The following is an 11,564-nucleotide window of genomic DNA, read 5'->3' on the forward strand; positions in this document are numbered from 1 at the left end:
ATAATAAAATTTAGACCACTATAATATACTACCTGTGTCGTAGTGCATAACTAATGTAACAACATATGAAGCCTTGTTTTGCAATCTGTGTCTGCTTTTAAAAGTCAACCCCTTTATGGAAAAGATTTATGGACAGGTAGCCGACATCACTCAAGGGGATCAGGCTAAAGAGTCGATTAAAAACATCCATTCCAGCTTGCCTCGGTGCCGAGTGGGTATCTTGACCTGTCTGAACTCCCATATCGACAGAGGTCAGAGGAGGAAATGAGTGGTGACCTTTTGCATGAGGCTATGTTCAGGTGAAGGCCACAGAGAGCAGGAAGAGGGTAGTTGGAAGCTTTGAAAATAAGGAAGAATAAATTCTCCAGTGGGTATGTCTTAGTGGAACCACGGGGTATTTACTTATAAAGCTTCAAGAGCAAGATTGTACGGGTCTTAGAGGTTCACAGGGCAACCTAACCTGTTTTTACCCTGTTTTGTTGTAAGAGTGAAGGGTGATCACTGGCTGTCACAACACCTACTCTTTTTTTTCTACTCTGCTCTCTTGAACTTGTCTCTTCTTCCTCAAACCCTTCCTGTAACTCTGCTCTCACCTTTCTACTTCTCACTTTCAGACTTTTTATAGCTTTTTCCTAACCGCCTCCCACCCCACCTCTTGCTCATTTTGCAACTCTCTTCAGCTCTCCATTCTCTGCTTGTTTTCTTGGCCAAGCTGCAGCGCTGCTTGCGATCTCATCAGGCCTATCTCTTGGCAAATCAACCGTTGCACGCCAGCTCTGAGACACCTCTGAGAGTTGGAGCACAACACGAGAGAAAGAGAGAGAGAAGGAGGTTGAGACTGAGATGAATTCCTCAGATAATTTTTCTGCTGTCTTGTCCAGTTAAAGTGACACCAGTCAGACAACGAGAGGAAGCATTCAAACACTCTTGTCACATATGCGTGCTTGAATCAGCTGCCTCGCTGCTGGTTTGTGAGTTGCTCAATGGCATGCCAGTGCAGGGCTTGAATTTGTTAAGATCACAGCTTAAGTAACCAATAAACCAATAGGCCTCATGCCGAAAAGTGTCTGAATGAGTCTGCTAAGCAAGTCCCAAAGGTATCTCTGCTGTATCACAGCTACAATCACTGTATTCAGATCCACAGTCAGGTATGTGTGCATATCAGTGTTTCAACATTCTTTGGCCTCAGCACCCTGTGTTCATGTTTTTTATGTGTCTGTCTCGCACCTCTGATTACTTCTTTCTGTATTGTCACAAGGGAGCCCAAGAAACCCCAGAAAGTGGGTGCATGGAGAATTTCAATGTGCCGTCTCCCTCTTTCTGGCTGCCTCTTTCTGTCTGCGCTTTTTATAGGAGGTGAAAGTAGACAAACACCCACAGAGACAGACACTGGTGTTGCGAAATAGGTCGCTTTCCAGTTCCACACTGACGCACATGAATTTATTTGAAGTGTGCTGGTTCAGGAATGACTTGATTTCTCTTTTACCAAAAACCGAAGTTGTCACTTTTTTGTAATGACGTTTTTTTTCCCCCGACTTTAGCAACAATATTTCAGGAGAGAAGAACAGGAGAGGTATGCAGTCTCTAAAATGGAAGAAAAGTTGCTTTTTATTTGAAGTGCTGCTTTATATTTCCTCAATAGATCATTTCTGTGCTGGAGTGCTCATGGTAACATCTGCTAGATTAAGTTTGACAGCCTCAAGATAGAGGGTTTAGAGCAGTTGCACAAAACAGCACGTTGATACAGGTTTTTGACTATGATTGAAGCTTGGTACAGGTCTGCCCTCTTCTGGTGTAAATGAAGAGATGCACCTTATTTGGTTTCTATTATGACAGTATTCTGGCTTTTTGAGTTGCTAACATTCAGACTGAGTTGCTTTCGTAGTTGGGTCTTTGGACATATACTGTTCAAATGTATTATTTCTTGTTCAAGGTTCATGTGTTTTATTCTTTTAACACATTTTTTTTTCAAAAAAAAAAAACTGAGCAATTGGGCTTAAATCATTATAATAAGGCAGACTCCATCTTTTCTACTGTTAGCACTTGTGCCAGCAACTTTATCAGCTTGTTGAACCAGCACATGATTATCTATACACCGCTTAATCCTCATTACGGTCATTGGGGGTCCTCAGCTTGTCTTTGGACTGTGGGAGACACTGACTTGAAACTTAATTTTTTTTCTAAAGTCATAAAATTCCCTGGACCTGCGGCCGTCATTGTCAGATGTATCTGAGTGAGGACCTCTACCTTTGCACTTTCCTCCTCCTTTTTCTCTCCTTATTTTGTTTCTAATAATGTTAACCATGAACTACTTCATCCTTCAAACTGCAGAACAGACTGCTTCAAGCGTCAGGCAGGCGTCAGCTCTACGAATGTCAGTACTTTGATGATCGTTTCTCACGTGTTGTCTTGGGATTTGAATTCAAGAAATCATGCGTATATGTGCTTGTGTCCAGGTTCTTCTGCCCTCCTCCCTGTGTGTACCTGATGGGCAGCGGCTGGAAGAAAAAGAAGGAACAGATGGAGCGAGACGGCTGCTCTGAGCAGGAGTCGCAGCCTTGTGCCTTCATTGGCATAGGCAACAGCGACCAAGAAATGCAACAGCTCAACTTAGAGGGAAAGGTACAACACCTGCCCACACATACTTGACGTCACTCTCATTTAGCTTCATATTCAGCAGCCATAGCTATTCATCTTTACCTCCAGGTGCTTTTCAGTGATAGTACAGTAAATTTCTTTGGAGGTTTTCCATTGACAGCGGTGATAAGTATGCATTGAAATCTTGTGTAAAGCATGATTGAAATTGATTTTAAATGGATATTTTAAATGTTTGTGTTTTATCTGACTAGTGGTTTTACATGTTTTTGAAAAAATTACACAGATTAAGTCATTTACAGCAAAACAAATCTAATTATTTATTTCCTTTCTGTTTCTTCTCCTCCCTCCCCAACATCGTCATGCAGAATTATTGCACAGCCAAAACCTTGTACATATCCGACTCCGACAAAAGAAAGCACTTCATGTTGTCTGTCAAGATGTTCTACGGCAACAGCGCTGACATCGGTGTCTTCCTCAGCAAGAGGATCAAAGTCATCTCCAAGCCCTCCAAAAAGAAGCAGTCCCTCAAAAATGCTGACTGTGAGTGTGTGTTTGAATCTTATACAGACTGTGTATATGTTTGGCCTGTGGCCCTCACGTCACATTTATTTATTCATTTTTCTATGTTGGAAAACACATCATGGGTGACAAAGAGCCACTAGCCTGGCAGACTTATTCCAACTCTAAACCAGTGTATTGATATTTTGAGATTTTACATATCCATTTATTTCATTTCTTGTCTTGTTCTGACATATTTCTCCACCTTTACTACCTTTTTAAATTCCCATTACTGTTTATTGTATCCTCACTGTGTTAGTTAAGTCTAATTTAATACTACACTGTTTCGATAGTTACATTCTTGTGTAAAGCACTTTGTGACTTTTGAAAGTTATTGTGTAATTTAATATTATCGGTACTATTTCTAACCACTAGAGGTCAGTGTAGCTGTAAATCGATTGTTTTAATCATGTCACTTGTAGCACGCTTCACTGGTTTCCACCATGTGTCATGTCTTCTTTCGTACCTGTTATATCACACTCTTACCACAGCTGACCTGTAAGCAGCATTTCCACTTTTAGGTCATTGCGTAACCTTCCTGTGTTTGTATGTTCTTGCCTGTCCACAGTGTGCATTGCATCGGGGACCAAGGTGGCACTATTCAACCGACTGCGGTCCCAAACAGTCAGTACACGTTATCTACACGTGGAAGGCGGAAACTTTCACGCCAGCTCCCAGCAGTGGGGCGCCTTTTACATCCACCTGTGTGAGTGTCAGCAAGGTTACAATGTTTTATCTGTAACAGAAGCAGTGGAAAAAAAATGACTGTAGGGAAGTCCAGTGTGAGGGAAAAAAAAAGTTGTATTTCTATAGCGCTTTTATCCAAAGCGCTTTACATGATACGTCACATTCACACACTGATGGCGGAAGCTGCTATGCAAGGCGCTAACCATGACCCACCAGGAGCAATTACGGGTTAGGTGTCTTGCTCAGAGACACCTCGACATGAGCTCAACGGGCCGAGGATCGAACCGGCAACCTTCCAGTTACAAGACGGCCACTCTACCCACTGAGCCATGCCGCCCCATTAGAAAAGTGAAGAAAATCTAATGAAGTTTATCAGCTTGTCACTTCCTTGTCATACGTCTGTTTCTGTTCATTACTATGCCAAGAAATGGCTTTATGTGATGACGTTTGTCTGTTAGCAACATTACTCAAAAACGGATTTGGATGAAATTTTCAGGGAAGATCTGAGATGACACTTCGTCCCATCAATTCCCACCGCCCTCTCCATATTCAGGTCACGAGATTCGGTATCCGTACATAACGTACAAATGCATAACACGTTCAGCGAAAGGTCATTTTGTTTGTGGGTACATTTATATTAAACAGCCACATTCTATGTTGCCGTGATTTCTGATCATCACAAACTGATAAATAAATGCTGCATTTCTAAACATAAATGCTGCATTTCTGACAATTCCTTATGGGGGAATGAACAGCTTTTACGGGGTGCTGTGCTCTCTGAATGCTTTCTTACAGATGTAACTCCACACTTTATTATAGTAATCACACAGCTGATTCATCACTGACAAAGGAATGATTGACTGAATGGCAGTGGGTTATAGTGTTTGAAAAGCAATGAGGCTCGTGGGTGTTTGGTTGCAGCACTGATGCTTTTTTTCTCTCTTATTCTGTGTTTCCAGTGGATGATGAGGAGTCAGAAGGAGAAGAGTTCACTGTGAGAGACGGTTACATCCACTATGGACAGACAGTCAAGCTGGTTTGCTCTGTCACTGGCATGGCCCTGCCCAGACTGGTAACTATTACATAATTTGAGTGGGACAGAGACGATAATAAGCCAAATAGGTTACAATGTTTCATCTATGTATGTAACGGGGATACCGATTCATTAGGCAGCAGCTAAGAAAATACAATGACAAATCACCGGGAGATAGAAATTGCAAGAATTTAAAGGAATGGATCAATATTTTGGGTTCAATAGATAAATGAGGTGTTATGTCAAATTCATTCAATTGAAAATAAAGAAGGAAATAGATTTTTGAAAGAAAGATGTGCATAACTGCTCTACAATAACATTAACATAGAATTATAGAAATAACATCCGTCTACGAAAAATGCATTTGTGGTTTAAGAGGAACCGGTGGAGAGTAGAGCAGATGTCTTGCTGAATGACCATTGTTTAATAACTTTAGCTAATTTATTACAGCACAATATTATTACTTTTGCTATCACTTATAACACAGCTTTCACTTTTGAGAGACAGAAAAAGGTGGGAGAGAGCTCACTAATTTAGAAGTTTGGAAACGACTTACAGTGCACAGTTCATGTTTTCATCGTCCTGAATCTGACGGATTTGTATCATGTCGCTCTTGCCAGCATCACAACCAGAAGCTGCTGCTGATGTTGGAACTGACACAGCTATCAGAGAACCATACTGGCTGTCCATCTCACATGGTTCTGCTTTAGACATCCTATTTGGAACTGCAGTGTATCTCTAGATCATAGTCCTCCTCTTTAAAAATTGGCACTGCACTCTTCACCTGCGCACAAGTAGCCCAGGCACGAAAGCAGCTCCATTCTTAGGAAATGTTGTGAATGGCCTGGCCAGCTGAAGTTTGTGTAGTCTGCGCGTTAGATAAGCAAGATGAAAAATTGTGAAATGCCACGCAATTAGCAAAAACGACCAAGTTGCTAAGTTACAGCTGATTAGATTCTGTGCCACTGCAGTCGCCAAGAGACGGCGCCCATGTGAGGCATGATGTTACACAATGTAAAAGAAAATTCCTGCTTTTTCACTGGAATGTCCAACTTTGTGTCTTAGAAAATGTATAAAATCATAGATCAACTTTTCTTACAAAAAATTATACATTTTCAGCCAGAAAGTTATACATTTACAGACACAAATTCACCCTGCAAGTTGCTCTTTAACTAGAAATAGTTTAACATTCTGAGAATTTGCAATGTGTGGTTGAATTTCTTGGTCTCCATTCAGCGGCACCTTGGTGCTCTTCATCTTTGTCTTTATGCAAATGAAACAAACAAGGTTTCAGTCTTGTGCTCTCCTGTCACTTTTAAGAAGAAATCAAATAAACTTGTTTCCCAAATTGTTAAACAGGTGATAATATAAAGGTCACCTTTTTTCTACCACTTTCATGTCCTGTAATTTTATATTCCCTCATTTCCCTCTGCTTCAAATTCAAATCATGGTAATTTTTTTTTACCACTTTCCTCAATTTCTACCATGTTTTCTGCAATTTCCTTAAACTTCTGTTATTCCTGTTTTTCTATCCTTCTCTGTATCTTCTCTCCATTATTCCATCTCACCTCCAGTTGGCTAATCTTCCTCTCTTTGCCTTTCAGATCATCCGAAAGGTGGACAAGCAGACGGCGCTGCTGGACGCCGATGACCCAGTCTCCCAGCTCCACAAGTGTGCCTTCTACTTGAAGGACACAGAACGCATGTACCTGTGCCTTTCCCAAGAAAGGATCATCCAGTTTCAAGTCAGTGTTGCTTTTATGTCTGCTGTTTCTGCACGTAGTTTCATGATAGAGTACCTGTATGAAGATGGGTAAGTCAGGGTGCATCATGCCTCTTTTTCTTCCTCTTCTGCTAGGCCACTCCATGCCCAAAAGAACCAAACAAGGAGATGATCAACGATGGCGCCTCCTGGACAATCATCAGCACAGACAAGGCCGAATACACTTTCTACGAGGGCATGGGCCCTGTCCACTCGCCTGTCACCCCTGTGCCTGTGGTAGAGAGCTTACAGGTACGCAGAGAGACATTATTTAGATACACAGACTCCAGCAGGAGATTTCAGCTTTGTTGTACCACCTCCCTAAATGCTGCCACACTGCAGGTTTTGCGCTTTCATCTCACTTGATCATCCTCTTTGTCTGCAGCTGAACGGCGGTGGAGACGTCGCCATGCTGGAGCTGACAGGACAGAACTTCACTCCAAATCTGCGGGTCTGGTTCGGAGACGTTGAGGCGGAAACCATGTACAGGTGGGTCTTTGCTGCAGTTTCATTTTTTGGGAGTAGTCTTAGGTGTCGGCCAATTAATCACAGCGTATTGTGTTTCTTCCTCACCTCTCTGCTGCTTTTTATGCACACGATAATTTACCAGGTCCCATTTCCCAGACAAATGATATCCACTGGAATCATTGTGGCCAGAACATCTCTTTTTTTCCTTTTCACAAAAGAGGCAGGAGATAGTCCTTTACAAGTGGTTTGAGGAGTTATTAGATCTTAGACTCACACAAAATGGTGAGACTTTAAATGTAATGACTGTGATTGTGACATGAATTAGTACTGAAAAGGCCTTCTAAAACTGCACTGACTGAATAACACAATTTAACAATCTAAGAAATAAATGCTTATCTCAGCTTCAGTGATTAGTTGGTGGTAAATCATATGTTGCAGTACATTTGTGCCCATCAAAGCTGCAGTACAGTGGTTATTGTGTTTCAGATTGACCACAACTTTGAAAAGGCCAGCATGCTCAAGTGTTGCGTTGTTGTAGAATTCATGTCTGTCATGTTAATTTTATAGTGATTACTTTTTGTGTTGAAAAGTGTCACCCACCATGGATGGGTGGATGGATGGATGGATGGGTGGATGGATGGATGGATGGATGGATGGGTGGATGGATGTGACATTTGGCAACAGATCTTTTCCTTTCACACAGTGTGAGATCTGTGGATGTCATGATACAAGAAATTTGGTCTTCTGTGCCAATACCACTGAAATTCTATGATTTCCATGCCGCTGCACAAACGTATATCATTGAAATGAATACATTTCAACGTCTTATATTTAAAAGCAACTTGTACTGGAGCTTTCCAGTAATTAAAGAAAACATTACTGTTAATTAGAGCAATATTGTGCCAAAACTATTTTTAAAAATAACTAACTTTTCATGGCAACACTAGTATTTCAACTGCAGCCCCCATTTGTCCGGTATTTGGGGAAAAAAATGACACAAATAACAAATAAAGTATATTCGAAATATTAACATTACAAACACTGTACATAGAGTTTTTAACCCTCATGTTGACCTGTGGGTCAAAATTGACCCATTTTAAAGTTTGAAAATGTGAAGAAAAAAAAATTCTCAGTGAAACTTCTGGTTTCCACATTTTCAACATTTTTAGGAAACCTCTGAACATTTTTTGGTGGAATAAAGAAATGTTAAAAGTGCATTCACAAAAAATAAACCGAAATCCAAAGAAGTTTGCTGGATTTTGGCTGATTTTTTTGGTGAATGTTCTTAAAGAATATATTAGACATTTTACTGATATATATGTAATCACTTTAGATATTTCAAGGATTTTTTTAAAGAAGTTTTTCCCCCTTTTTAAAAAAAAAAAAACTTAAAACAATTTTCCAGCCACATTTGGTGGATTTTTTTTTTCTTAAATAAAACTTTTAGGGGAAACTTTTTTTTTTTTCATACAAGGAAGCAATATTTTTTGGTGCCCGTAAATGAGGGTTCATTTGGAGCTGTTGTGAAGTCTGGGCATGACTTTTGTAAAGAACAGACATCCTCATGTACAAACAGACCAGAAGCTCCTTAAAATGATCTCAAATTAAACGCAGACTATAAATCTGTTCACTCTGACAACGTTGCTTTGTTTCCTCTTTCCCATCAAACACCCTGCAGGTGTGCGGAGAGCATGCTGTGCGTGGTGCCCGACATCTCCGCCTTCCGTGAGGGCTGGCGCTGGGTGCGGCAGCCCGTCCAGGTGCCCGTCACGCTGGTGAGGAACGACGGCATCATCTACTCCACCACACTGACCTTCACCTACACGCCGGAGCCCGGTCCGAGGCCGCACTGCAGCGCCGCCGGGGCCATCCTGCGGGCCGGAAACTCCAGCCTGCTCAGCAACAGCAGCCAGGAGCCCGGCTCCGGTGTCTACGGCACCAACAGCACCTCCAACGCAGGAGTCACATCCTCATCCTCCACCGCCGCAGCTGTGGTCTCCTAACGCACACAGGGGCCCACTCAATACATTATGCCTTGAGAGCAAATATACCATGGGGTATATAAAGACTATAGGAGATAAACAAAAACTGTCTCACTCTAAAGTGCTGCGTATAAATTTTGGATACAAAGAAGCTGAAATGGAAAAAAATCGGTGGGACAAAGGAGCAAACACAGGGGAGATCTGAAGGAGCGGCATCACAAAGTTGTCAACCGACAGGAAATAAGCAGAAGTGCTCCTTGACGTGCCCCCCTCCTCTCCTGTGGTTACTTTAGGGACCTGCCTGTCCAGTTCTGGTGTTTGGAATGAGTGAAGTTCCTGCAGGCTCAGAGCACCAGCACCTTTCTACAGCTGTGAGAATGGAAACCACAACAACAATACATCCACTGTGTACAAAAAAGATGTCTCGAAAGGAAAGTATATTTTTGCGCTGCCCCTGCTCCCCCCCCCCCCCCCCCCCGACCCCGCCCTCCCTCCTCTTGTTTTATAACTCTTCCTTTTGTTTCCGTGTTGTTTTGCATTAATTTGCAGAATCCTAAAGGGGCGTGGATGTATTGTTGTTGGAGGGAGCGCCAGGATGCAGAGGGACACACATAAAACGTGATGATAACATAGTTTTTATGGACCAAGGATCTTGTATAAGCTTTAGTAAAGGTACATTTTTCTCCATACCTTTTTTGTATTAAACATATAGTACACTTTTGTTACCAAATAGTTTCTATTCTTCCTCTGAGCTTGGGCTTTGTTTTCCCCCTTTGAGGTCCAAAATCCCAACCTGTATGTTATTGCGACCTTACTACAAACGCCTGCTTTTCAGTCTTTGGATTGATTCTTTTGTTTGTTTGTTTTGATACTCTCTCTTTTTCTGTTGGGGAAAATCTGAAGTCTGGTTTGTTTATTTACATAAGCGAAGGTTGTTTTTTTCTGTTGTTTTTTTTAATTATTTTTAATTGGGGAATAACCTCAGAGGGCCTATTTTTTATCATTGGTTTTTATGAAGTCTTTAAAAGAAAAGCTTTAAGCAACGCCTCTGCCTTGCCTGCAATACTCTATGTGCGCTATGTCTCCTGGAAAGTATACACATCAGTACATCTCACATGGAGCCATAGCAACATTTGCAGAATCCGTGAAAAAACTTAGACTTCCATGGTAACAAAAATAAGTCAGTTTGCCATTTTCAAACTAATGTAATAAGCGTAGTCATTGACTTAAAAGGATAGCCTTAGTACTGTATATTCTTACTGTATACACAGTTAAACCTGTCACATATCTAATATCCTCTATCTGTCGCTCCATCCGTCACTGCTAACGTATCAAACAATGTAGTGTCTCAAAACTGCACCTAGCAAGGTGTCTTCCAGTGTGTGCTGTGGTTCTGGTGGCATTTATCTCCAGCGGTTTTCTAAAAAAAGATGGACACTTTTCAATTTGATGTGGCCTTACTGCAAACTTCAATTACAAGAAAAAAAAAGCCTAGAAAAATTCACCTTTTTCTTATCTGCTGTTTACTCACCTTGGAAGAACCTGTGCATAGCACAAAAGCAAGCTGATGCCTCGCTTCTTATCACAGGAGCTCCGCTGTTTAGAGCTCGTTGCTGCGGCTCTGGAACCACCTTTTCATGCAAAGCAGCCTTCCAGAAGGATCTCTCAGCCTTCATTCTTGGTGTACAAGTACAATAACCCAGTTGTTTTATTCTCATGCGGTGCCCGGCACCTTCTCACTTTTGGTACAATGTCTCACAAGCAGTTTAAGTTCATTTCAGCCTTCTTTTCTGTTCTGTTTTGTATTTTTTTAATTGTCCTGTGGTTTACGGTGTGTACATTGTGAACTCACTGTCCAAGAGGTTACACTCATACATGTTTCATGGCGACTGCGTCTCCTGTAGGAGTATAAAGGCCTTCTAAATGTGTATTATTGAATATGTGCATTTCCAAACATAACAGCAATATTGTACAGGTCATTTCATGATTTTTGTCCGCCTGAGCACTAGTTCACCAGCCAGCAAATGTGTGTGTGCGCGCGTGTGTGTGTGACTTTCATATGTAGTCGCTGTAATGGAATAATGAGTCAGACTCGCTCCATTTTAAAGAGTGTTCCAGCTCCTGTCCAAGAAAAACTAAACAGCTTTCATTGGGTTTTTCTGTCTTCCGCCAGAATCCAAATGTCTGACAATTGTGGAGAAACATTCAAAGGCAATACTTGTGATCTTAATATTACAGTATAACTGTAAACACTTCCGGGAAGAACAATGATACTGTAACTTGAATGTCTGCTTAATGAAGTATTTCAACGTTTTCTGACACACAGACCCTTGAAATAGGAACAAAAAAGGATTCGCTTGCAACCCCTTTGGTGTAAAAAGAAAATTATTAAGTTATGCTCCCATTTCGCCATTCTTGCCCAACTGTTTGTCATTAATGTTAAATGTTTTATATTGTAATATTGATATTTTTTAAA

The 11,564-nt window shown here is 41.2% G+C and overlaps 1 protein-coding gene across 1 annotated transcript in view; it reads left to right on the forward strand.

Annotated features, from left to right (window-relative positions):
- rbpjb (recombination signal binding protein for immunoglobulin kappa J region b) overlaps positions 1 to 9,560 on the forward strand; it is a 48,096-nt gene extending 38,536 nt beyond the window's left edge. Inside the window, exons 4-11 of the mRNA XM_022204424.2 lie at positions 2,457 to 2,622; positions 2,964 to 3,138; positions 3,725 to 3,862; positions 4,803 to 4,915; positions 6,481 to 6,621; positions 6,735 to 6,890; positions 7,024 to 7,127; positions 8,785 to 9,560. Coding sequence (XP_022060116.1) covers positions 2,457 to 2,622; positions 2,964 to 3,138; positions 3,725 to 3,862; positions 4,803 to 4,915; positions 6,481 to 6,621; positions 6,735 to 6,890; positions 7,024 to 7,127; positions 8,785 to 9,109 — 1,318 coding nt within the window. The 3' untranslated portion in view covers positions 9,110 to 9,560. The remainder of the gene's footprint in view (positions 1 to 2,456; positions 2,623 to 2,963; positions 3,139 to 3,724; positions 3,863 to 4,802; positions 4,916 to 6,480; positions 6,622 to 6,734; positions 6,891 to 7,023; positions 7,128 to 8,784) is intronic.
- Positions 9,561 to 11,564: the final 2,004 nt, after the last annotated feature.

The sequence above is a fragment of the Acanthochromis polyacanthus genome, chromosome 23 (genome assembly GCF_021347895.1).
Source record: "Acanthochromis polyacanthus isolate Apoly-LR-REF ecotype Palm Island chromosome 23, KAUST_Apoly_ChrSc, whole genome shotgun sequence".
Classification (NCBI taxonomy): Eukaryota; Metazoa; Chordata; class Actinopteri; family Pomacentridae; genus Acanthochromis; species Acanthochromis polyacanthus.